The sequence below is a fragment of the Pelodiscus sinensis genome, chromosome 6 (genome assembly GCF_052426305.1).
Source record: "Pelodiscus sinensis isolate ZL-2025 chromosome 6, ASM5242630v1, whole genome shotgun sequence".
Taxonomy (NCBI): domain Eukaryota; kingdom Metazoa; phylum Chordata; order Testudines; family Trionychidae; genus Pelodiscus; species Pelodiscus sinensis.
Genome location: NC_143057.1, coordinates 82,521,279 through 82,548,580, shown reverse-complemented (window position 1 = coordinate 82,548,580; position 27,302 = coordinate 82,521,279). Strand labels below are relative to the sequence as shown.

Genomic DNA, 27,302 nt, shown 5'->3' with positions numbered 1-27,302 from the left:
GGAGATAATGCTGCCTGCTTCTTAATTACAATACCATCGGAAAATGAGAATAGGCATTCGCATAGCAATTTTGTAGTTGACACTACAAGGTATTTACATACCAGATATTAAACTTTCCTATGCCTCTTCATGCTTCAGCCACCATTTCTGAGGATATACTTCCATGCTGACGCATGTTAAAAACATAATGCTTTCATTAAATTTGTGTAGAACTCCCTGGGGGAGAATTGTATGTCTTCTGCTCTGTTTTAGTCACATTCTGCCATATATTTCATGTTATAGCAGCCTTGGATGATGACCTAGCAAGTTTTTCAATTTAAGAACATTTTCACTGCAGATATGACAAAATGCAAAAGAGGTACCAAGGTCAAGTTTATTAAAATAATTACAGTAATCAAGCCAAGGTTTAAGAATCTGAAGTCTTTCCAAGATCTGAGAAGGATAAAGTGTGGAGCATGCTTTTGGAAGTCTTAAACGGGAAACACTGTGATGCAAAAAATACAGAACTTGAACTACCAGAAAAGAAAATGAACCTTCTGCTGGTGGCATTTGACTCATATAATTAAAATGAGCATGTGCTGGTCAACACTGCTTTGGACTTTTATCAAGTAAACCCATCATCAGCATGAATGCATGTCCTCCCGAATGGGGAATAAACCATGAAGGGGCTTGTGAATCTTTAGTGGGTCTGGCACGTAAACATCTTGCAACGCAGACTACAAGAGCTATGTGAACACCTGTTCTCTTTCAGGTCACACTGTAAACAAGAAGTGGGCAGCATTATCTCATGCAAATGTTTTTCTTAGTGATCCGTTGAAGAGGAAGTAGGAATGAGCGGACTTGTAGGCTCTAAAGTTTGAGGTTTTATTTCTGAATGTAGAGTTTGGGGTTTCCCCTCCCCCCGCAATTTTACATTTGAAAGTTCAATTTTAATGATAAAGAGATTGCACTACAGTACTTTTATTATGCATTTTGAAAAATACTATTTCTTTTGTTTTTACAGTGCAAATATTTGTAATGAAAAAGTGAGCACTGTACACCCTATTGTGTAGTAATTGGAATACAATATTTGAAAATATAGACAATATCAACATATTTAAATAATATTTATTATTGTTTAATCACATGATTACTGTCCATTAATTTTTAATCACTGGACAGCCCTAGTTACAGGTTATTTGTGGTATCATCAACCATTTGCAAAAAATATTTTCTTGGACCTCACCATTTTCTCATAATCCCTTTGGGCTGGAGTTGGTTTTCTATGTCTGTCCAGCATCTAGCACAATTGGGCTCTGACCAAATAGATTTCTAGAGGTACTCCAGTGTAAAAGTGTTAAATAAATAACTAAATTGTAACTTTTAAAAAACGGTATGTAAAAGGTGAACAGTCAATGAAAATCCAAGGTACAAGAAACAAACTGTTGTTCACAACTGCTAATCTCTTCATGCTCTTGCTAATGATTAAACGAATAGTTGAATTACAGGTAAAGTCTAAGAAATAATTTTGCAAATACATTGACTATCAACAGATCATTAATTGTTTCACATTTAAACAATGAATAATAGGTAAATAATGTCCTTTTACTTTTGCAGTACAGTATTTTCCCCAAAGCATGGAAAAGAAAGATGGAGGCATCTTTTCCACCAATAGCTTGTATCTCCTGGTTTTCTGAAATCTTATCAGCTTTCTTTTTCTTCCTGGTTCTGGATGCTTCTGTATTACATTTTAATGTAGAGTTCCCTTTCTTCCTTGACCACAAGTTGTTCTCTGATGAGTACTCTGTCAATCAAAGCAAAAAAAAACCCAACTAGAATAAAGGGGGTATACTAACATCTGTGAAATAAAAAGGGAGAGCTCCTGAATAGTCCATTTTCAGAACTGTATTAACTCCCTTCTTATTATATATTTTAGGAATGTGTGTCTGTGGCTGAGTCCATTTGTTCAAGAACTCCTCCTAAACAGTAAGAGCTAGGACCACCAAATTTGGTAGGCAGCTTCCTCTTATCACAACTTAAAGCAAAGTCAGGGTTTGGTTGCACCAGGATAATGGGATGTGCATGGAATTAGACTGTTTCTCATAAAATGGAAATGGAGTGGTCTGGCAGGAAGGAATTATACTCTGGAATGAGCAGAGAGGGAAAGCAAGGGACCAGAGACAGAGAACAGGACAGCTATAACCCCATCGGGCCAGGAGAGGGCAGGGAAAGAGAAAGAGATAGCTATCTACTATATATATTTCAGAAAACAACAAATGGTCTGGTGTCATTTTATAGACTAACAAAACGTGTAGACGGTAGCATGAGTCATCTGAAGAAGTGGGCTGCGCCGACAAAAGCTCATGAAACCATCTACATGTTTTGTTAGTCTATAAAGTGCTACAGACCATTTGTTGTTTTAAGTTTATACTGTACAGATTAACTCAGCTACCCCCTGAATATGTCAGAAAGTTTGTCTGTCAGTCCTCGAGTTTGGGTACACGCACACCTCCCCCAGCTGTAACTGCACAGGACTAGCACTTCTCACCTAGCCCCATTCTGCTGTGGTAAGAGAGGACTGGGGTTGTCCTCTCTCCCCAAGACAGCCTGCATATTGAACACCTTGTCTCCAGGCCCACCCCAGAACAATGAAGAAAAACAAAACTTATTTGACTTAAGGATCCGAACAATGCTGGGTAAATTTTCTAATTAAATGATTGATTTTCATCTTGAAACAAATAAAACTTCTGTTTCACGGATTTTAGTATTTCTTAATTATTAATAAATAATGAACACAAGTCTCAAGCTCATTTATTCTGATACATAAGCACTTAAGCCAGTTTCGTATTTGTAAGTTAGGCTAATACTAAAATGACAAAATGCTTATTTCAGTGTCAATCTGAATGTCCCCTAAAAACTAAACACTCAAACTTATATATTTAGTGGGTAGTTGTAGCCAAACAGACGCCTCCCCCCCGTCACATCCATCTTATTTGCCTCTCTGAGGTTCCTGAAGCATACAGGACAGAGAAGGAACAATAAAATCAGCATAGTCTATGCTGGCTCATCTGATCCTGAAAAGCTGAAAACATAGATATGAGAAAAGAGCGATTAAGGCAATATGCTGACCTCAAGGCTGCGAGAACTGCCCTTGTTGGCACCTATGTTGATACGATCTCACACAGTCGTCCCTGGGAGAGGAATCTCCCACTGAGAAAAGAATGCCCAGTACTTCCAATTTAGTTCTCTCTCTTACAAGTGTAAATTAAGTTCACAACTCCCTTGTAAGAACTGGTGTCACAAAAGACAGACCACCACCATTTGGCATCACAGATAAGAAAGAGAAATACGTGACCCTATGGGTATAAAGATGGGTCCAGCAGCACACTCACTTTGAGTGTCAATCTACCATCTACCTGCTGGTTGGCTTGACCCGCGGGAGTCGAGAGGCACAGAAGGGGGTAAAAACTGTACCTGGTTGTGGTCCTTTGTCTTAAGTGTACACATAGACTTAGAGCTCTTTAAAAGATTAAGCTGTTACTTGGTACCATTATTTCTATTTTTCTATCTTTATCTTCTTTGTAACCATTTTTAAGATCTATATTTGCTAGCATCTAAGAAATAGAGCAATAGCCATTGTAACCATATGATTTATAAGCTTCTCTAATAAACCTGTAACTGTTTAAGCTTTAACCTGACTCCTTCAGTTGCTGTAAACAGAACCAAGCACAATTTAAAAGAACTTCAGCTGGTCATAAGGGACAGGTATAGGAAGAGCTTGGGTGTTTTGAATCATGTCACTCCCAGGTGACAGATCCATTGGGGCATCTCTCAGTCTTCCCCAGACTGCCCGCTGCGAAGGGATCCTGTATCCTAGCAGCTGAAATCTGAGATGTAATAAGTTCTTCCTATAAATTACGGGGCGCCCTTCCTAGGCTGCCCGCTGCAACGGTACCTTGCGTCTCAGCAGTTGAAGACTTGGGTGTAACACTAACACACACACACACACACACTGCCCTGACTGTTGGCTGAAAGTAGTTTTTTTCCCTTACAAAAATGTATACACTTTTTTAAAAAAAAGCACAATAAACTGTCTCTGAATATTTTAGAGGGAAAAACATGAATTTTTAATCTGAAAATCAGTAACTAGGAAGGAAAATAAAATTTAAACTCTGAATTATCAATCTAGAGACATAACTTACAAAATCATACATTTAAGAGGTTATGCAAATGTATATTAACAAAAGTAAATTAATGTGCAGCAAACCCTCAACTATCTCATTACTTTGTTTGTTATGCATGGGAGGACATTTCTAAAGCATGCAATGCTTGCCTCTAATGCAGAAAGCTCTTGAAAATCCCAATTTGTGGCAGCTCTGGCTACCCTATCATAGCCACTGCACACACATGAAGCAACAAACAAATTAAATTTGAGATGGTAGGAAATAATCGAGCAGATGATAACAAATCCCTTTCTCTAGAAACAAGGTGGAAAAAGTAATATCTTTCATTGGACCAACTGCTGTTCATGAAAAACTCAAGCTTATGCAAATATCTTCTTCAGGTTTGGCCAACCATCCTATTTGTTACACTCAGATAAATCACATTTTGACTTCCAAGCCAGTGCCTATATTTTTAATTTGAAGAATTATGCTGGCATCATCTATGGGTTCTAATGTGAATTTCAACTCCTAAATTTTCACTTTTACAAAGCCCACGTCATATTTCTTGAATGTAGATGGTATCTTGTTTCAGAGTTTCCACTGAAATATGGAAATATATATTTGGCTCTTCTTTCAGTCATTTAAAAATCTTTACTTACACCTCTCTTCTCCAAAGCTATGTATTAGCCTCAATAGTTGGCCAATATTAAGAAAAGTCCTTGTTGTAAGCTAATAGTAAGTTAAGATGTCTAAGACAGACACATAGCAACAGTGTTCAAAGAAGTCCTCCCTACTATTCCATTGACAGTGTAGAAAGGGTTTTCTCGGAAGTTGACATAATTGGGTTAAAAAATATAAAAAAGTGTGTCTGCCACAGAATTGTTTAAATCAGCGTTTCCCAATTTTATTAGGCCACGGAATCCTTTTAAACTCGAAAGAATTTTGTGGAACCCCCAATAAACAGTCATATATGGAGCTGAAAAAATAGATCACAAATAAATAAGGATAATAATAAACAAATGCTAAACAAGGTCATGAGATAAACAGTCAAGAAAGTATGTGACTGTATTGAAGTAAAGTATTAGCAAGAGCACTGCCTGTGCACTCCCATACAAGCAACTGGTTTGACAGCTGAAGCTTCGACTTTGTCTGATGCAGTGCTAATATATGCGTATTCAGTCACCCACATGTTCTACACTCCCTAAGAGTGAGTACAAGGATTTACAGTGATATATAACAGGTGATTGCACCACTGACTGACTGCACGCACAGCTCTGAGTAGGGACATCATCGTCCCCACTCTCTGGCTAAGCCGGCATTAAACAGGGACACTTATTGTGGCAAACAAACAAAAATGGTTTCAAATAAAATACATACTTAAATATTAATTATTATTTTTTAAATCATAAAATGTTACTGTAATGGAATTTTCTCATGGAACCCTTATTTTCATTCCTGGAACCCCAGAGTTCCACGGAACACCATTTGGGAAACACTGGTTTAAATACTACCCATATGCTTGAGCTGAAAAAGTTCTATATATTTACCTTTCAAAGATGAAAACTGAAGACTGTTTATTGCACTTCTAATGTCACCTGAACAGCCTTTACAAATCAACTCTAAAGAGCTTTTATCAGGGACAGCAAATTTTTCTCCATTCTACAAGACAAAGCAAAAATTATTGCAATATCTGAAGTAAAAATAACTTTCAAATATTTCCTGCATACCCAAGGCCCATTGCTGTGAGTATGGAGTCCATCTGTGATATCACCATCGTAAAAATAATTTGCTTTATGCGCTTTAGCAGCTGCTTTTAGAACCACAGAACACTAGAAATGGAAGGGACCTCTAGAGGTAATCAAGTCCAATCCCCTGCCCTCGTGGCAGGACCAAGCATTATCTAGATAGAATGATCATCCCTGACAGGTGTTTGTCTAACCTGATGTTAAGTATCTCTAGTGATGGAGATTCCACAATCCTCCTAGGCAATTTATTCCAGTATTTAACCACCCTGACAGACAGGAAGTTTTTCCTGATGTCCAACCTAAACCTCTTTGTTGCGGTTTAAGCCCATTACTTCTTGTCCTGTCCTCAGAGGCCAAGGAGAACAATTTTTCTCCCTCCTCCTTATAACATCCTTTTAGATACTTGAAAACCGCTCTCAAGCCCGCTCTCAGTCTTCTCTTTCCTAAACCAAACATGCCCAGTTCTTTCAGTCTTTCCTCATAGCTCATGTTTTCTAGACCTTTAATCATTTTTGTTGCTCCTCGCTGGACCTTTGCCAATTTTTCCACATCTTTCTTGAAATATGGTGTCCAGAACTGGGACACAATATTTCAATTGAGGCCTACATACAGAAGAATTTTCAAAAGTCACCTCAGGAATTAAGACAGACTCTTGTCAATGGATCACTACTTATGGCAAACAAAACACTTCTGAAAAATTTATTTTTGCATTAATAGAAAACGGGTGAAACCACAACATAATCCTAAAATATTTTGCTGTCACCCTAGTACCATGTGGAAGTTAAGCAGCATTTGATGGCTTACCATACTTGCTTCTGCTGTAGCTATTCGATTAAGAACTTTCACCATCATTGTTGGAGCCACAGGGTTAAAACTAGCAAATTCAATAAGAAAAAGTTTTCATTAAACAATTGGCTCCATACTTAACCTTCTGGTCAATTTTATGTACTGAATAATTTCTTACCTTATACTAGATATACAAAATTCTTCCTGAATTTCCTTTGGAAATAATAACCTTTGGTTGCTACCTCCACTGAGACTGTCTGAGATTATAAACACAAGGGGACATCTACTTGTCCGCACAAACCTCCTAAAACACAAAATAAGCATAACAAGGGTCACAAATTCTAATTTATTGGCAGTTAAGGATTTCAGCCCACAAGCAGGTTACTGACAACTCACCTCAGAATTTCATGTAAACTATCAGGATCACGATAAAACTGGTTAGGCATATCCTATTGAAAACAAAATGAAGTACTGTAATTCAAATCTATTTGTTCTCTGTTAGTGGACTAAAAGTTAAAGCCTTCTATGAAGAGAGAGTTTTTCTCCTGTCCACACTGGATTCAACCAAAATTCAACATGTGGTTGGATAAACTACATAAATGTGTAGTTAAATAGTTTTTAAAATAAACTTAAGATAGGAACAAAACAGTAGAAGAAAATAATGGTTCTGTACCTTTTTCCTCCTTTATTATGGATTAAGAGGGCTGAGAATTTTCCTGCTTTCCACAAATATGTTACTTTGTGGGAGGTTTTGAAATTAGGAATTTAGATCTTATCTACTTTGCTTTTCATGGAGATTATGGAGGACTAGAGAAGTAGGTCACTTATGAACTCAGAAAGATCATGTCAAAGAAACATGACTGACGAAAGAAGTAATTTTCATTCAAACTGTATTGAAATGTGTTAAACAAAAATGCCTGAACAAATAATTGGAAGAAAAGATTAAAAGATTATTTTCCTCCTCCCACCCTGCAGTGAGGGCAGTGAAAGATCCAAACTCACATGCCCTGCAAGGAAATTCCACAACAAAACAGCAAAAGAAGAGGATACAACCACAAATAATTTCACTTTTCAAGCTACATTTAAAGCTATATACTGAAACTTAGTGGGAGAGCTGCTCTTCAGTGTGGTTTTCAGCCACTCTTTGGTAGCATACTCACTTACTTTCTATGGCCAGAGATTAAAGCAACTTCTGCTTTCCAATCAATTCACATGGGTATAACTAAAGACAGTAAAACAGGTTCAAAGAAGACAGCAGACCTTTAAACTGTGGTACAGTGACCTTTGAGAAACATAATATCCATTTAACATTGATGATCATTTGTTAAATGTTAAACTATCACAGATTTGAATAGCACCCTTTTGCCACCTTTGACTCACTCCTCAAAACCACATCTCTTCCTGCCTCCACTTCTCCCTGCACGGGATCTCAATTTCTTCCAAAAGAAAACTATTATGAAGTAACTTTCTTGCTTCCCCTCCTATGACTAGAAGTTTGTCTGCTCTGACCCTTGAATGGAAAAAATTGATCTGCTTATCTCCCATGCATCCACTCACTCCATGCATACTTTCCCTTATTTTTCTCCTTAACCTCTCCTTCTACTCTGGCTCGTTCCTTCACAATACAAGCATGTTTCAAAATCAGTGTTTCCTCTAATTTTTCCCACCCCTAAGCAGAACAAAATTTTGTTATGTGCACCAATATGGAGGTGATGTGACATCTTCGTATTGGCGCACATAACAAAATTCATGTAGTGGGGATGGGGCTAAATTCGCTAAATTCACTGTATGGAGTTCCTCTTCAATTCCATCTTAGATCCTCACCAACCCAATTTCCATATTTTTCACTGCAATCTTGATCCTTCTAGACCTGTCAACCACTTTTGACACAGTCAGCTATACTCTTCTGAAAATCTTTCCCCCTCTTAGGGTATGTCTAGACTACAGGGTTTTTTTCGGGGGGGTGGGGGGGGGGGCTTTTTTCAAAACGCTTCCCCAGCGTATAGACTGCTGCTGCATTCTTTTAAAAGTAAATCGAAAGAACGCAGCAGTTTTTTCGACCGCAGAAAACTTCGTTTTACGAGGAATAACGTATTTTTTCGAAAGTGCTCTTTCAAATAAAGGCGCTATGTAATGCAAACTGTGCTGTTTTGAAAAAGAGCATCCAGACTACCTGGGTGCTCTCTTTCAAAAAAGTGGCTTGCTTTTTCGAAAGCACTGGTTGTAGTCTAGACACTCTTTTTTGAAAGAGACTTGCAGTCTAGACGTAGCCATAGTTTCCTTTCCTGGTTGTTCTTCTACTCCTCTAATATCTCCTTCATACCCCTCTAGATTTCTGTGGGGGTTCCATAAAGATCTGTTCTTGGTCCTTGACTCTTCCCTGTATATCTTTTATCTTCATAATCTCATTGCATAAGACGAGGAGTCCTGTGGCACTTTAAAGACTATCAGACTTACTTGGGCATAAGCTTTCATGGACAAAGATGTCAAATGCATCTGACTAAGTGGACTTTTGCCCATGAAAATGTATGCCCAAATAAATCCTACAGTCTTTAAAGAGCCACAGGACTCCTTGTTGTTTTTACAAATAACACGACAATAGACAGACTCACAATGTGCTGGGACCATAACCTTTCACCTTGACCAATACTGTTTCATTGTATTGACTGTACTAAATCATCTTTTTTATCTGGTCCTATACTTATAACATAAGCTCTCCGGGGTAAGGGATTGTCGTTTTTTGTCCTTAGTTTGTACTACAGTATCTAGCACAAGGAGATACTGGTACATGATGAGGGTCTTTATGGTAATATAAGAATATAACAATTTCAAGATTTTTACTTACCTCAATGAGAATAAGTTTATTATCAGCCTCTGGGGAGTCCCCTAACATCTGAAGTTTGTTATACTTATTTGCTCTTAACAGAAAGTCTTGAAAGAATACAGTCTGGGCCTGACTGGGAAGCATCTGAAAACTGGATTCTGAAAAGTACAATTCGTTTAAAAAAAATCCCATATTATTTCAAATATTATGAAGACATACAAGAGCCATCATCTTCCATTAACAGAAAATATCAATGACTATTTAACAGTTCACTGTCAAGTATATTTCAAATCTCTTTTCCAATGCAACAGATCTGCCTAAAGCCCTCTGACGCATTTAATTCTTACTTAGTGGATTTAGTCATGCTTACGACATTATTCAGGCCCTCTATATAACAGTGAATTTCCGCCACCAGTGAACAGTCCTTTTAGAAAAACAAAATACCTTTCAAACCAAACCTAAAAAATAGAATGCTGTATTTTGGCCTTAATTTGACATTGCATATCAAACAAATTCATAAAACAATCTTTTTGCCAAGTATATTTTCTGTCATCAGATCTCTCAAAAAGGAATTTAAAGTTACTCCTTATTTAATAATTGTCAGGTGTTAAAAAATCTTTACAGTTAAGTTACTATAAAAATAGCTGATGGAAAATTACCATAGTTAAAAGCATCCTTGAAATCTTCTTTTCTAAAGTCTAGAGATATTGGGTTGGTCCATTCTTGCACCAGAACATGAAGCTCTTTAGCCAATATTTGTATAGTTGCAGACTTTCCACAGCCTGGGGGTCCAGTTAGTACTAAAATAGAGCCACCCTGTTAATAAAAAAAGAACACTATAAACCAAAACTCAGATCTCAGATGAGGCAGAGAAGAAATGTTAAGTTAAGGTTTCTGTTGTTTTGTATAACTTTTTTTTAAATTAAAAACCTGATCTTTAAAATCAGAAAGTGTGTTAATTTTATACACAGCACATGGAATATTTAAACCTCAATTCTACAACCAATATCAATGTCAAAAGGACTCCTCATGCATAGCCTAAGTAGGTCTGGCCACATCAGTAAAGATTCTAGCATGAATAACAAACCCCATCCCTAACCCATCACAAAATTTAAATTGTTTTACTTATGTAGGATAAGTATAAAAATAAAATAATTAAAGGTAACTTACATCTGGGTAAGGAAATAAATGTGTTGTAAAGAAAGGGTTTGATTAGCAAGGAGAAGGAAGACCATGAAAATAAAAAGTGACGGGCAGAAGGAATGAAATAGGGAGGGTGTCTGGTCCAACAAATAACTAATGAGGTAAGGGGAAGTTTCTAAAAAGAAGGCCACTGACTGCAAAGATGACTGCAGATCATTTTAAATCACAGAAAAAGAATCTATCTTAAAATGAGCCAACACAGCCCTTACCCACTCCAAACACAAATGTTAAAACTCATGTGATCCCTGGTGCAATGGAAAAAAAGAGGGCAGAAAAAAAACCTTGGGGAAAAAAGGAGGCTGTAAATCTTACCCGAATTAAAACTGGAAATAAGGGTGAAATGTCTTCAATTATTTTTTAGCTGAAGTCAGTAATTGACAAGGACATCACTCATTTGTTGAGACACATAAGACAAACTCTTAAAGGGTTCATTGCTGATACTTGCAAAGTTAACTTTAATAAGCATCTGTATGCATGTGTCTTATCTCTCAGTGATCCAATTCACTTTGTCTAGTCACAACACTACATAATTAGTGGACAGGAGAGAGAAGACAGCTCAACATAAATATTTTCTATATATTTTCTCTGGATTTTGAGTATGAGGTTAAGAAAGGAGGTGTGGACTTGTCATTTTAAAACACTAAGCAAAATGGCCCACAGTTAGGGAATCTGAACATTCACGTGCCTAGTAGCGTTTTGCCATAGATAAGATGTGAAATAATTTTATTTTTCAAGATTATCTACATTATAGATGCTGTTCGTCCATCGAAGTCGATGAGGACCACCCAGTGTCATCAGTTTAGTTGGGGGTGGGCTAAGAGATGACTCATTAGTCCAATCCGAGCCCGAAATTGACGGTTATAGTGGGGACATGAAAGATCGGACTGCCGACCAGAGGAAGAGAAGATACCAGCCCTGGACTTGCGAAGAAGACGTTTCTCTGCAGCATAACCAGTCTCTTTTCTTCGTGGGCTATTGCACCATCATGTATTCGTCTGAGCCAGGCGGAACGATCATCAGCAATACTCTCCCAATTTCCAGGATCTATGTTACAGTTCTTAAGGGAGGCCTTAAGGGTGTCTTTGAATCCCTTCTTTTGACCTCCAAGAGATCGCTTACCATGTTGTAATTCACCATAGAGCATCTTCTTGGGCAACTGATCATCGGACATGCACACAACATGGCCAGCCCATCTGAGTTGTGCCTCGCAAAGCATGGTGTGAATGCTTGTCAAAAAACATCAGTATCTGGAACTTTATACTGCCATCTTATCTTCAGCAGTTTCCGTAGACAGTTCAGGTGGAAGTGATTCAGCTTTTTCGCATGACGACTATATACAGTCCAGGTCTCACAAGCATAGAGGAGGGTGGGCAAGACAACCGCTGAGTAGACTTTTAGCTTGGTCTCAGTCTTAATGCCTCTTCTATTCCAAACATTAAGTTGAAGCCTTCCAAAAGCTGCACTGGCTCTGGCGATTCTAGTATTCACCTCCTCGTCGATGGTGGCTGCCTTCGATAGAGTGCTGCCAAGATATGTAAACCTGTCCACATTATCGAGCTTCTGGCCATTGACAGTGATGGATGGCTCAGTGTAGTCACAGCCAGGAGTGGGCTGATGCAGAACCTTGGTTTTTTTGGTGGAGATCGTGAGGCCGAAGCTCATGCATGCTGCGGAAAATAGATTCATGTAGTGTTGCATGCCTGCTTGCGTACCTGAGTTGAGGGCACAATCATCCACAAATAGAAAGCCACGAATGGTCTCGACCTGAACCTTGGTTCTGGTCTGAAGCCTCCTCAAGTTAAATAGCCTTCCATCAAAACGGTAGCGCAAGTCGATCCTGACATTATTTTCTCTAAAGGCATCTATCAGCACAGCAGAGAACATAAGGCTGAAGAGACTGGGGGCCAGGACGCATCCCTGTTTCACACCGTTTGTGACTGCGAATGGCTCTGAATAATTGCCACGATCTTGGACTCTGGCAAGCATGCCGTCATGGAACTGCTTCACCATTTCAATGAAGGTATCTGGGCATCCAAATTTGGCCATAATCTTCCAAAGGCCCTCACGACTGACAGAGTCAAATGCTTTAGTTAGATCCACAAAGACAGTGTAGATAGATAATTGTTTGAAACACTATTTTGCTAATAACAGATTCAACTCCCCCACATAGGATGCTGCACATCAGTTCTGCTTTAAAATGGACTTTCAGAGAAAAATCTTAAAAATCTGAGACTGAAAATAACCCAGTAGGGGCTGAATTCTCCATTCCATGTTCTATCAACCCCCCCTTTTGGCTTCAGTGGGAATGTTGAATGTACAAGGAAAGCAGGATAGGGTCTTTTTTCAGGGTCTCTAGACTAGTGGTTCCCAACCTTTTTTAGACCATAGACCGACACTCATTCAAAAACATCTGGTGGACCACTGGCATAGAGACATTTGCATATTCATTATAGTAATTAATTTATTTACATATTCATTATGGTAATTGGTTTTAAACAGTCACGTGTTATTGTATGGTTACAGATGCAATGTAAAATAAGTGTCATTCATTGGCCTTATGATTCCTATGCACTTATTAATGCAGTTTAGTTTTTAATAAACAATAGCTTAGATCAGGTGTCAGCAACCATTCAGAAGTGGCGTGCCCCAGCGCAGGAGCAGATGAGAATTTTGTGGGGCCCAGGGCAGCACAATTTCGCAGGGCCGCCCCTTTGAGACAGCGCATGGGCGGGGCTTCTTGAAGCGTGGGGCCCGGGGCGGCCGCCCCACTCGCCCTGCCCTATATCTGCCTCTGCCCCAGCATACACTCCTGCCCTGGACCATGCTGCTCTCCTAGGAGGGGGGAGAGGGGCTCTCCACCGCATGCCCCAGTCGGTCTCCTGCTCTGGGCCTCCCTGGAGCACTGGGGAAGGTAGGGTGGATAAGGCAGCATGCACGTTGCTGTAGGGAGGGGAGGAGCACAGTGCGCTTCCCTGCAAGCCAGATGGAGCCTTGCAGTTTCCCTCCCCCACTGGGTTTTCATTGAAGTGCATTGTGTGCCACCAAAAATCATCTTGTGTGTAAGTTATGGCACACGTGCCATATGTTGCCAACCCTTGGCTTAGATTTTATTTTTCCTATAGTTTTATCAGTGAATGCAGAGTTATACAGTAGGAAAGCTGTGCCATACTAATAGTAAAGTATCCCTTCCCCAAATAATGTGAAGTATAAAGGCAAAAAACAGTGTGGAAGATCAAAATCATGCAGACCAGCCCCCCAGAACAGACCTGGCTTTGTCACCCCATCTCAGTCACCTGGGTAGTGCCAGGGGGTCCCCACACTAGCTGATAAAGGCAAAGGCAGTTGATTGCCATTGGAAATCAATAAGAACTGGGTACCAAAGGACAGATCTACACCCAAGGTTTGCCAATACAGCTGTACCAGCAAACCCACCTACTGAAGATGCAGCTTCTACTGACAAAAAATGCTATTTCTGGTAGATCTTATACAAGATCCCCAACCAAAATCAGCTATACTGGCAAAATTACTTTTATGCTGGTATAATTGTGTCTATGCTAGGGTACTTGGAGTATAGTAATATCGTGAAGTACAAAGGTACCCTGCTGAGCAGACACTAACATGCCAGCTAAAATTTCAAGGAGATTGTTGGCCTGACTCCATTTTGTGCCATTAAAAAACTCTCCATAAAAATCTCTGGGCAGATCCTCAGCTGGCATAAATAGTTGTTGGGAAAGGCTCACATCAAGTGGGAAGGGAGGAAAACAGGCTCACCGGGGCAGCTGAGCTCCACAGCTGCCCTCTGCACAGCCCTGCCAGGTGGGCCGTGTAGTGGCCACCAGAGCTGGAATCAGGCGTTGAGGCCCTGTGTTCTGAGTTTCAAACAACCAACTTAAAAATGAACTTTTGGAACACAACCCATTCGTAAGTTGGGATTTCCTCTATGAACATGGTATTTCCCAAACAAAGAACAGAGGCCCTCACTTACGTCAAACCCCATCAAGCCAATTTGTTTTCAGATACACATCAAGAAATATCTTGTTTATCTTGAATCCCATGAACCAGCATAATTAATTCTGTTTCAGTGATGTGGAGATTACTTTATCTGAACTCTAAAAGAGCTCTTACATCATTTATATGATTACTACAAATTCAGCTTCTTACAACTCATTAATTAAATCAGAAATTTAAAAAAAGAAAATTTATGGACTACCTGCTTTGGTTGCCTTTGAAATATATGAACTTTTAACCATGTTTCAACTTCTTCAATCTTCTTCTTATGTACAGCAAGCTCGTTCTAGAATGATGAGAAAGAACAGAAGAAATGCATATAAGCTCTAATTCATGAGCTTTTATTAATACAGGTTAAGAATACTAGGGATATTAGAAATTGTTAGTGGCTACACAACAATTCTTAGTGGCTACACAGTTGCTAAAATGCTCCCCCTGGGGGCAGGGCCAGCAGCCAGTGTGTTCTGCTATCCCACGCTGCTGCCTCTGTATCAAAGACAACAGCACAAGGTGGCAGGCAGGAGCCAGTCTGCGAGGTGAACCTATTTAAAGTCAGCTCCCTGTGAATAATAGTTTCCACCTGCTTCCTGCACTGCAGCCTCTTATACAGAGGCAGCAGCCCCTGTCTGTGGGGGGGGTCCCTGAGCTCCCCATGGACAGAGGGTGCTCCAGTATCCCATGGAACAGCCTCTGTCCACAGCAACCCTGGGCCTGGTTCCCTGTATCAAAGGCAGCAGTGTGAGGTACCAGGTGGCTCCCTGCACGCTCTTCATTTAAAACTCGGACCGGTGGCCTGTAACTGAGCCAGCCCGCTGGTCCAAGTTTCAAATGCAGAGCACATGGGAGTGGTGGAGGTGCAGTTAACCAGGACTGTTAACCAATAAGCGATGCTTATCAGTTAAATGGTTTACCAACTAGCAACTAACATCCCTAGTATTTATGTTTGTAAAAAACACCAAACAAGGTGCTTATATGAGAAAGAAGTGGCTATCCTTAACATGATTTAAATACATACTTCAAATTGCTGTGCTTAGCAATCCACTGCAAATTGCTTTCTCTAACAACTCCAATTCCTACCAATTTTCAAAATATCAAGGAACAAAGATGTTCCCTGAAGTGATCCGTTAAGTAGACATAGGTTTGTTATTTATATATTTCAGAAGAAAATTATTTTAAAAGCATAAGAATGTTAATTTAATACTCCACAGATTTTGCCACACTTTTCTGCAAATTTGCAGTTACTCAGATTATTCACCTTCTAATTCAATTACACTCCACAGATAAAATATTCCAACAGATACAACTTACTGCAGTACGCGCTTATATCGCAAGATTGTCCATTCTGAGACTGAAAGTTAATACACACACTAACATGTTTGAAATACACGAATAAAAATGCAAATTCTGTAAATAAATAGCTGTTAAAACCTAAGTTTATCTTGCTGATAGTTGGCACAGTCAACTAATAAATCTGATTTTGCACTGGTGCAAGACAATCAAACCTTGAGAAACTGTACTCTGGGTAGGACGAGTTTGAGAAACAGAACAACTAGTAAATTGCACAAAAATGACTTATTCCTTACCACATTTAACACTTGGAATACTTCTCATACCTGTGTTCCTGGTTTGTATTTATCCACCCATGGTTCATTTTGAGACTGGTTTTGATTTTGTTTTGAGCAATCACAAATGTGATCTATTGAAGAGGACTTTCCCTTGATTCTGCCCAGAACTTTGTTCTTGCTATTTTCTGGAAGAGAGGAATGATCTTTTCTCTTCTGATGCTGATTATCGTCCCCATGTGATTTCACAGGAATGGTACTAGATAAAATATTTGTGTTCCCAAAGAAATCATCAAATGAAGGTGCCACCCAATCTGTTACCTAACAAAACATATATTTGTGAAGGTTAATCTCGGACAGAACTTTATTTTTTTTTACTCTACATTCAGCTGTCATTGACTCTGAATAACTTAGCATTATCTTTCAAGTATATAAATTTACATCTCTTAAGATTTTCAATAACAACCAATCATTTTCATTTATGAAAATAATATAATGAAATGCCATAACTGAAAAATAATTGAAGAGTAAGTTTGAATGCTTGTCTCTTGCAACCAACAGAATGTGGTCCAAATGATATTATCTCATTTGCTTTGTCGCTTTAATATTTGAGAGGAAGCTCTTTTGGCTTGCTCATTCTTACTTATGTTCTACAATGAAAGCCCCCTATGCACCACAGGACACTGGACCTAAATTCCGTGGCAAGGACATTTTATCAGAACACTCTGATACAGAGCATGGGAAATTCTGGAGCAATTTTTTTATTGATTAAAAAGTCTGGGTTTAGAATAAGATAAATATGAAAACAAAGAATGTGACAGCCTCTTTAATATTTTATATTATTCAATTTATGTTGCCTCTATATTTTGAACTTTTGAGATGCTGCACATTTGTTTATTTGTGGGTGGGTGATGAGGGCAGGGAAAACAGAAGTTTGGCAGCTAAGTAAAAAATAGTTGAGCTTTGTTAAATGGAGAGATATGGCAATTAATTTGGAATCGTAGGTCAAGCATAATTACCACAAGTTTCTCCTATAGTGATTAGTAATGAAAAAGCTAATAAATCTGACTGACCCAGGTGGGGAAGTATACACATCTTACAGCTATTTTTTTTATTGCCTGCCACTGATCAACCACAGGGCTAGAACATTTTTTTTAAAACATTAGATTCTAAAGAACAATTGTGTGAATATTAGAACTAGGGATCACCAAATGAAATTAATAGGTAGTAGGTTTAAAACAAACAACAGGAAGTTTCTTCACGCAGCGTTTGGTCAGCCTGTGGAACTCCTTGCAGAGGAGGTTGTGAAGACCAAGACTTTAACAGGGTTCAAGAAAGAACTAGATACATTGATGGAGGTTAGGTCCATCAATGGCTATTAGCCAGGATGGATAGGAATGGTGTCCCTGGCTTCTGTCAGAAGCTGAGAATGGGTGCAGGAGAGGGATTGCTTGATGATTCCCTGTTCTGTTCACTCCCTCTGGGACATCTAGCATTGGCCACTGTCCTTAATTAAAAGTCAGTGTTACCTTTGATTTATATGGATTTTTCACTGCATCAGTATGGGAAAACATTTTTTTATATGTGACTGAAAATCAAACATTGTCACAGAGATTAAGGAGCACCTGCATTACTTGGAACTTGTTTACATTTTTTAACATTACCTTTCAAATTGTCTTCCTTTTTAAATGGTTCACTTAAAGCCAGAGCCAGGTATATAAAGACGATGCAAATCTACTGGTACTTGACCCAATCTCAGATTTAACACAAACTATCACATAATATGAAATTAAGCCATTCCAAGAGAACATAAGAATGGCTATACTGGGTAAGAGTAAAGGTCCATCTAGCCCAGTATCCTGTCCTCTGACAGTGCCAATGCCAGATGTCCCAAAGAGCATGAACAGAACAGGCAATCATCAAGTGATTCCCTCACCTGTCATCAAAGAGAACACTGAAATAAACTCAGGATAAACCCACAGAATATATTACAAATAATCCTTTGCCTTTTTCTCCTTTCTTGCCTTCACTTAAGTCTCTGAATGAGATATAAGGGTAGAAATGGTTTGTTTCTAATATTATACGTAAATTACACACTTGTATTCAAGATGTACTTCTGCTATAGCAAGAGTAAAGCTCCATCTTAAACACCCAATCCAAAAAAAACTTATTATTTAAAATAGTTTTATTTAGCAATTACCTACTTTGGTTGGCACTATCTTTCTTCTAGAATAATTTTTTGACATCATTAACCTTTATCATTCCCATCCGCAGTGTATGACTAGTAGCACATTAAAGAAAGTGACCTGAAACAGAAAAGGGGCAGGGCAACAGACTTAAAGCATATTTCCTTCTTGAGGATGAGACTCTAAAGCACTTATAGACATTAAACTGTTAACTAGTCTTCTAACTGAAACCTATGTGAATTTTAAGTGATACACAAAATGAAAAAATACAACCTATCTGTCCTAGAAAGAAGCTGGGGGGTCGGGTACAAGCCAGCTCCAGAGCAGGGGGCTCCCTGCAACTGAGTTATGCCCTGCACCGCCCACAGGCAGTGACCCGGTTACAGAGACATCTTAAAGTTTCCCTGCTAGCACTGACTGTAGCCGGGTCCGGGCACAGCCTAGCTCTCCCGACTCACTTATCGCTCAGGCAATCAGGGCCCCCACCTGCACCAGAAGAGGGGTCCAGTCCCAGTGATCTCAGAGCCCCATCCCCGCTGCTGTGATCACCTCGAGCGGGTCACGGTCCCATGGGGTGCTGGTGCGGGCGACCTGGCAGGGGCGCTCGCTCCTCCTGCAGCCCTGCGGGGCTCGAGCTGCCAGGCGCCAGCGACCGCGGGTCCCAACAGCACAAACGCCTGGGGACAGCGGGACCCAACCCCTGAGTCACCCGCGCCAGGCGAGGAGAGGCACCGGCCGGGCCTGGAGCGCGCAGCCCCCGAGACCCCTCCCCTTAGCGCAGCGGAGTAGCGCCGGAAAAACCGACCCAGCGTTTCTCTGCTACCGCCGTTAGGCAGGGACTTCCCACAAGTCTCGGCACTTAGCTGCCCGCACAGCGCCTGACCCGCATCCCCGCCAGAGAAAACCCCGACAAACAAACCAAGCGGAGGAGGGGCACCTGCTGACGTCTTTAGTGTGCGCCGAGCTAGAAGGCTAGAGAAGGCCCCGGGAAGCGGCCACGTGTCGCCTAGGTGACTAGTCTGCTTTGGTCTTCGGAGCCGGAGATGCCAAACATGCGGCGGCCCAATATCCTGCTCACGGGTAAGGGACCGCGGGGGAGCCGGAGCTGTGTGTTGCTGAAGCAGCCACATGGGCTCCAGGGGCCCCTCACCGCAAGCTGACTGAGCCGCGCGCCGCCACGTTGCACTTGCTCCCTGAGCGGGGTTCGCTGCTCTCCGGAGCGATCAGCCCGGGATCCTCAGCGAAGCAGCAGCCGCGTCTGCAAAAGTTACTTTTCTCTTCTGTCCCTACCAGTGGGAATCTGGGACTAGTCATGAAACTAGGGATCTGTTTTGGGTTACGTGGCTTAACGACTGCAAAGTCGAGTGAGCCTATTACGTGCTTTATTAATTTTGTTAGATCCATTATCAGGTTTTGATACGTCAGGCCGAGCAGTCCACGCCCCCTATCTCCCCCCCCCGATACATACATACATACATTAGTTCTTTGCCGAGAATGGCAGTGATGCATTCGCATACGTACTCTGACAACTGGCTTTCATAGTGAGGGTTTTGCAGACTGTTGCAAGACATTTACCATGGCTATATGAGGATACCAGATTTAGTTTGGGGTTCGTCTGAAATTGCATATTGTGAGTCAGATTTAATTTTTATGTGTTCATGCATTCATATTTGTATTTTCTTTCCCAGCTTTCTTCTCCTTCTCCTCCTCTGCTATATTGTGGGGTTAGATGTTTGGTAGTAGTTATTTTGTTGTGGGTTTTTATATGTATGTGCACTTATTTGGCAGATTTATTTAAACAGACATTTGTAGCCTTTATGATATGCACAGCTGACTCAGTTTCTTTAAATCTAACATTTATTTTTTTCTTTTAAGACATTTTATCATAATTGTGGTTCTGTTTATCAATGAGCTTAGGGTTGTGATGTACTATGGTGTATTTATTTGCTAAAATACTTATGTTAGGTATGATAAAATTACATTACATTAATAATGTTCATTTAAATAATTTATCACTATATGTAATTTGTTTTATAGGTACTCCTGGTGTAGGAAAGACAACCCTGGGTAAAGAGCTTGCAACAAGAGTAGGGGCAACATATATTAATGTGGGTGATTTAGCGAAAGAAGGTAGGTTGTATAACATAATACTCTGTTGGAGCATTTGGAATATTGCTTTGAATAAGACAGACATGCAAGCAGTAGATAAGTACATATTAAATGTTCATTATTGCTGCTTAATCAAAATAGTACATTTTTGGATGGGTTGATGAGGGTGATGCACTTAAAAGAGCTTGTAATCCCTTCTTTTGAGATAAATACAAGACTTATATTCATATAAACTCTTTTAGAATAAAAGGTATTCATTGTTAAACAAATAGTCTAAAATGATGCTACCATCTTAACTGTGTATCTGTCCATCACACTGAGTGTATTTACAAAATGTGATTCATGCCAGTGTCTATTATACAGTTTTTTCTTACACTTTGCCCTGTTTCTTCCTTTCCTCAGTCGCCAAAAATGTGATGTGATGGTATTTTAGTGCTAAGTTCTTCATAGTACATACAAGCCAGGATAGGATCATAGGGATATTAACAAATAATATTTTGGCAGCCTTCTCCTGTTCCCTTCTTTTTTATTTATCTTTCTCATGAATATAAAAGCAAGAGTATGATTTAGTGTATAGTACTTGCATTTACTTGTTCCATTTAAACAACTACATTATGAGAAAATTAAGGTTGCACATTAAGGGCACTCAGATCAGGAGATGCTAAAACAGGGGTGGGAACTACATCGATCAACGGTGTTAGATCTCACCAAACTAAGTGATTGGGAAATAAAATGGCAAATGAAATTTAATGTTGATAAATGTAAAGTTATACACATTGGAAAGAATAATCCCAACTATACATACAATATGATGGGGATTAATTCAGCTATTCAAGAGAGAATACAGCTATTCAAGAGAGAATACAGCTATTCAAGAGAGAGATCTTGGCGTCATCCACTCAGTGTACAATGGCAGTCAAAAAAGCAAATAGGATGTTAGGAATCATTAAAAAAGGGATAGAGAACAAGACAAAAATATCTTATTGTCTCTATATGAAACCATGGTATGCCCACATCTTAAATACTGCATACAGATGTAGTTGCCTCATCTCAAAAAAGATATATGGGCATTGGAAAAGCTTCAGAAAAGGGCAACAAACATGATTAGGGCTTTGGAATGGGTGGCATATGAAGAGAGATTAAAAAGACTGGAACTTCTCATCTTAGAAAAGAGGAGACTAAGGGGGATATGATATAGGTCTATAAAATCATTACTGGTATGGAAGAAGTGAATAAGGAACAGTTATTTACTAATTCCCATAATATAAGAACTAGAGGTCACCAAATGAAATCAATAGGCAGCAGGCTTAAAACAAACAAAAGGAAGTTTTTCTTCACTCAGCGCACAGTAAACCTCTGGAACTCCTTGCCAGAGGATGTGGTGAAGGCTAGGACTTTAACAGGGTTCAAAAAAGAGCTAGATAGATTCCTGGAGGTTAGTTCCATCAATGGCTGTTTGCCAGGATGGGTAGGAATGGTGTTCCTAGCCTCTGTTTATCTGGACTTGGATGACAGGAGAGGGATTGCATGATGATTACATGTTGTGTTGCCTCTCTAGGGCATCTGGCATTGGCCACTGTTGGCAGACAGGATACTGGGCTAGATGGACCTTTGGTCTGACTCAGTATGGCTATTATTCTTGTTCTTATTCTTGACTACTTACCAGAGCAAGAGTGGCAGCATTAAGCCCCAAGACAACAGAAAGATAAACACTTGGGAAAGTGTTAACTGCATCTTTTTGAAGGTGTAGCAAGACTGACTGGTCACTATACTGCCCAACCTTAAACAATTACACCGGTTATCTGAGCAGCTCTGCCATGTAGAGGCATAATTCAGTGCTAAAAGATTTGTAGCATGATAGACATTTTAATGAAGGGTGGATAAAAATTGATATTTTTTTAAACGAATCCACTATTTTATTTAAACAGAATTTTTTTAAAATAAACTATTTAAATGTGAAATTCACAGCTTATGTTAAGGTCTAATTTATTGTAATTCATTAAAATCATTTAAATTAAATACCAGAAATAAAATTAAGTAGTACATATTTGCTGACGAAAGAAACTCCAGACCACTGAACTGGTGGAAGTCAATGGCTATGTACTAGATCAGAATTTGCATAAGTGCTAAATCATCTTTTGATAACAGTAGCCTCTTCTGAGGTGCAGAGAGAATATTTTCTTCATTTCAGTTTATTCAACAAGTTCATTTAAAGTTAGGAAACCAATTGGAAGTTGAAAAAGAACAAGCACTTGTTTTCCTCTTCTAATCTATGAATCAAATCACTGTCTGCAAGAGGATGATATCTACTTGTTCTAAAATCTTGAATATGAGAAATAATCAGTTCAGTTCACTAACTAATGTGTTAAAGGAATTACTCTCTGAAATTAGTACAAAATATGTTTTGATAAACCTTTTTCTTATGTAGCTTATTAAGATGTTTTATTTAATAAAAATGCTTTTTTTTACATTTTAATTGACTATTAATCAAAAGAAAGCCTGACAGAAATCACAAATAAAAAAATTGGATTAATGTAAATTAAGCGATACATTTGCTTCAATACATGTGTATAGATGTAGTGTCCTCTTGGTTAGCAAATCAAAAAAAGGCACCAAATTTAGTGTCAACTCCATATTTGTTTCCAAATCGGTATGCTAATTGTTACCAGCCAAGAAGAATCAATTCTTTTCTTAAGGAAAATAATTAAAATGTTCAAATGCGAAACATATTTAAAATCAGTCATTTAAATCAAGGTTTCCTGTTTGCTGATGTCAATCCATCTGGCTTTAATGTTCTATCTAATTCTTTTATCTGTATCATTTTTTTAATTGAAAAAAATCCTGTAGAATAGATTTTTAAAGAATTTGAAAAGCAAACAATTTTTATTGACTGATTGATGAACATAAATGTATTGTCAAATGCTATCATCTCACAAAACAACATATTATCTTTTCTGTAGGGGAATTATATGAAGGCTTTGATGAGGAATATGAATGCCCAATTTTGGATGAAGACCGAGTGAGTGTAACTTCAAAATTTAGCATATTAGAAGTGGAGGGGGGATTAATTACAAAGAAGCTGCATTGAGTTTTCTTGTGCCTTTGTCTGATTTTTCTGTAGGTAATTGATGAATTAGAAGACAAAATGAATGAAGGTGGAGTTATTGTTGATTATCATGGCTGTGACTTCTTCCCAGAACGCTGGTTTCATATAGTATTTGTACTTCGCACCGAAAACTCATTTCTGTATGATAGACTTGAAAGCAGGTAAATCAGGGAGTAAATGAAGGTGAATTATCATGCAGTTTCATAAGAGACTTTCAAGAGTATAAACTCAGGATTTGTATTAAAATAATGAAACATAGTCCTCTTTTTTATATTTGCTTACCTATGTGGTTTTTGGCTTTGTTTTTAGAGGGTACAAAGGGAAAAAACTACAGGACAACATCCAATGTGAGATTTTTCAGACTATTTATGAAGAGGCAATGTCATCTTATAAGGAAGAAATTGTACACCAGTTGCCTAGTAACACACCAGAGGACCTGGAGCGGAATTTAGATCAGATTATACAGTGGATTGAGCAGTGGATGAAAGACAACAACTGAAATATGAAGGAGAAGGAAAAGGAACATATTGGACTCTTTTTTCCAGGATATTCTGGCTGTTCAATAAATGAAATTTGTATTTGTGGCATGGTAAACTAACCTTTTTTAGTCACTAAAATGCAATCGAACAATAAGAATTTTTTCATCTGAGAAACTGAGGAATTCTAATAATGATTGATAATAATGGATAATCTTATGTATTTAAAGTGTAATGCTAGCCATTGAAGAATGGATTTCGTACTGAGAGAAACTTGAATCTTTATTCATAAAATGGTTATAGAGGAAGTCAGGTGCACACACAGTATTCTTACATTTGAGAAAGCAGTAGACTACAATGGAGTGAACCTATATATTTGAAGGCTTATGTTCATGGTAGGTATGTGAAATGCATGACTTTCATGAGCTGCTGTTAAATACTTAAATATTTTAAAACAGCATAAGCCTCTTTGTAGTATAAAGGTGCATATCCTCAAATATTTTCTCATAAGATAATAAAAATAAAATAATCAGCTGTTTATTTTAAAGTTTTTGTGAACAGAAAGTTGAAAAGCAGCAGTACATCATTTTGTGGAAAAGGGAATGTGATTTATTGTTTGGGGACAGGTCTAAGGGTTTGTCTACACTGCAAGGTTATTTCGGAATACCAGAGGTTTACACAAGCTGCTCATTACTTGGAAATATTTTTTGAAATAACAGGCACGCTCTTTCACCATCCTGGTAAAGCTCGTTGCATGAGGAATAAGGGATGGCTCGAAACAGCATTTTATTTAGAAATTTGGCGCTGTGTAGATGCACCAAATTTCAAAATACACTATTTTTAAATAAAATCAAGATAAAATATGTAATTTGCGCAGCACAATTTGCATATCTTATTTTGAATTTAGGATGCAGTGTAGAAGCACCCTATGTGACTACAGTAATACCTGAGCTGACTGCCTATGGTCACCTGACATAATGGCTAGTTAGATGTCAATCCTTGCAAGAATTCCTCTTTATTAATTGTACCGCATTATAGGGAGGCAAGATCCCATTTAATTGGTTAACTGGTTAAATGTGATGTTTAACTGGTTAATCAGTTAGCGTATAGGCAAGGCAGATGCTCCAATCTAGCTAGGCTGAAGCAGCCCTCCTGCCCCCATCATGGCCAGGCTGGAGTGGCCCCCTACCATATGGAGATGTTGCTCCAGTCTGGCCGGAGCAGCCCCTGCCTGTGATGTGCCAGACACCTGGAACAGCCTGTCTGGGGTGGGCCCTGAAGGGCTGAAATAGCCCCCTTCCAGCAGCAGCAGGAAGGTGCTCCATACCCCGCCGATTAACTGGAACCAGTAAGCATTATACATTAAGGGTGATGCTTACTGGTTTCAAATCCCTACTGCATTATGCACTCAGCTGTTATTACAGCCAGAATACTAGCAGGCCTTTTGCTTGCCATTATTTATAGGTTTCTCTGTAACTGTTTTGTACATGGAAATAATCTGTGTGCACTCTGTCAATGAGGATCTGTGTGAAAGGATAGCATTTAATTTGGGTGGGTGTATCTTCTTTGTTTGTGGTAGGCTCTGAGCCCTCCAAGTCTTGCAAGTTACATTCCAACTGAACACAATTGGTAGTGTTGCGTGAATAAGGACCACAAAATCTTACAAGAAACTGCCACAGAGTTGCTTAAATTTAGCCTCAACTGGAAGAGGAAAATGTCTTAACTGGTTGTTGAAATTGCTTTAAAGGGCTATGATGCAAAGAAGTTATGTATGCGCTTCATAAAGAGATTTATAGATAGAGTAAAAGCTCAAAGATGGGAATGTGGACTTTTTTCAGTTTCTGGATTCTGTTTTCATCTCTGCTGCAGGGTTTCTGTATAACTTTGGACAAGTCTGAATACTTTGCTACACTTCATTTTCCCCATATGTAAAATTCGTGCAGGCATTATGACAGATTCAATAGAAGTATAAAGTTTTATGATGTTATTCACTACTAATCTTTTTAAGTATATGTGTTTGAGTAATGAAATCATAGTTACGTGTGAAAATATTGTTAAATACTTAAGGGCCTTGTGTTTTCAAATACAATTTTAAAAAATAACTGTCGCATCAAATATTCCTGTTACAGAAGAGTATTACCAAATTCTGGGAAAGACTCATTCTTGGCAGCTTCCTTGGGATTATATATTCTACTTCAGGGCTACTAGTATTGTTGCTGAAAATGAGAGAGGACTTTTTTTTTAATATTATTAATGCTACTCCTTATTTGTTCAGAGGGAAGACTACTGTCAGAGAGGAGGCACAGGAATGAGATGCAGAAGGTATTCCCACTTTCCAGCCTCTACTGTTTAGAGTATTTTGCTTCTTGGGGCATAGGTGAATTTCATAGGGTGGTAAAACATCAACCATCAGGCTGGCTTTATAACACTTTATTTAAAGGAGGTTGGGTTCATAGAGTTCCATAGCACTTTCTCTCCTGTCTGGGAATACAGTAGGGAAGTTCCTGTGTCTTGCTTTGAAAACATGTTTCTTAATGCCTCAATGTTTTAAATGAGAGCTGCTTTTTTTGTGTTACCTCTTTTGCTTTTCAGTCTCTGAGATGTAAGGAGGGAGAGAAAGAGTTCTAACAGGTGCTTCTAACCAATGAAAGCAACCATTGTCTGCCCACATGAAGTTTCATATATAGCCATGGTATCCAACATGCTAGCCACTAGTCACATGTGGCTATTTGGCAAGTTGTGTGTGTGGCTAGTTTGCTATAGTAGCCACTGTAGTGGCTACTGCATCAGAACTGGTTGGACATCATCAGCCTGGATTTTATAGAATGGAGGGCTAAATCTTTCAGTCACTTTGTCAGTATCAATCTTTAATACCTTTCTCAATGAGTTATTCTCAGTGATGGCAAAGCATGAGTGCCTTTTTAAGCAAAGAATTTAATATAAGAATGACTTTACAAACACTTGTTTTATAAATGGCTTCAGTTATTGGGATAGTCTATGTAAAAATTGTATTATAAATATATAGTTCTGTGGAGTTAACTTGACGCTCTATTTTAGTACTTTTTCTCACTGCAAATTTGGGCTGTCTTGTATTTTTGAAAACATGAAAATTAAAGTACATTAAAATTAGTGTTAATGGGTCTACTTTTCTTGTA

At 38.8% G+C, this 27,302-nt stretch overlaps 2 protein-coding genes across 8 annotated transcripts in view; one reads left to right on the top strand and one right to left on the bottom strand.

Annotated features, from left to right (window-relative positions):
- RAD17 (RAD17 checkpoint clamp loader component) overlaps positions 1 to 19,398 on the bottom strand; it is a 34,066-nt gene extending 14,668 nt beyond the window's left edge. For 4 of the 6 annotated variants that reach the window (XR_001368355.4, XR_003089605.3, XM_006124312.5 and 1 more), the window contains exons 1-11: positions 18,943 to 19,337; positions 18,475 to 18,576; positions 16,322 to 16,591; positions 14,911 to 14,994; positions 10,157 to 10,313; positions 9,519 to 9,655; positions 7,070 to 7,122; positions 6,852 to 6,977; positions 6,692 to 6,761; positions 5,690 to 5,801; positions 1,589 to 1,783 (exon numbers count right to left, since the gene is read on the bottom strand). Coding sequence is in view for 4 of the 6 variants with exons in the window: in XM_006124312.5 (XP_006124374.3) it covers positions 1,589 to 1,783; positions 5,690 to 5,801; positions 6,692 to 6,761; positions 6,852 to 6,977; positions 7,070 to 7,122; positions 9,519 to 9,655; positions 10,157 to 10,313; positions 14,911 to 14,994; positions 16,322 to 16,591; positions 18,475 to 18,519 (1,249 nt within the window). In the remaining 2 variants the exon portion in view is untranslated. Of the gene's footprint in view, positions 1 to 1,588; positions 1,784 to 5,689; positions 5,802 to 6,691; positions 6,762 to 6,851; positions 6,978 to 7,069; positions 7,123 to 9,518; positions 9,656 to 10,156; positions 10,314 to 14,910; positions 14,995 to 16,321; positions 16,592 to 18,474; positions 18,577 to 18,942 lie in introns of all 6 variants that reach the window. The other 2 variants (XM_006124314.5, XM_006124313.5) reach the window with 2 other exon arrangements.
- On the top strand, positions 19,383 to 27,277 carry AK6 (adenylate kinase 6). Of its 2 annotated transcripts, none has more exons than XM_006124318.4 (5): positions 19,383 to 19,536; positions 20,494 to 20,586; positions 23,526 to 23,584; positions 23,687 to 23,832; positions 23,981 to 27,277. In XM_006124318.4, the coding sequence occupies exons 1-5, from the start codon at positions 19,500 to 19,502 to the stop codon at positions 24,168 to 24,170; spliced, it is 525 nt and encodes a 174-aa protein (XP_006124380.1). In that variant the 5' UTR covers positions 19,383 to 19,499; the 3' UTR covers positions 24,171 to 27,277. The 2 variants fall into 2 exon arrangements, with proteins under 2 accessions (XP_006124380.1, XP_014429665.1); XM_014574179.4 differs by lacking the exon at positions 19,383 to 19,536 and adding an exon at positions 19,936 to 20,086.
- Positions 27,278 to 27,302: the final 25 nt, after the last annotated feature.

Excerpts from the sequence above, each read along its gene's own strand:
- AK6 (XM_014574179.4), top strand. The coding sequence starts at position 20,041 with ATGAGGATACCAGATTTAGTTTGGGGTTCGTCTGAAATTGCATATT. Across the intron at positions 20,087-20,493 it reads TTCGTCTGAAATTGCATATT|GTACTCCTGGTGTAGGAAAG; the intron begins GTGAGTCAGATT and ends TTTGTTTTATAG. Across the intron at positions 23,585-23,686 it reads CAATTTTGGATGAAGACCGA|GTAATTGATGAATTAGAAGA; the intron begins GTGAGTGTAACT and ends ATTTTTCTGTAG.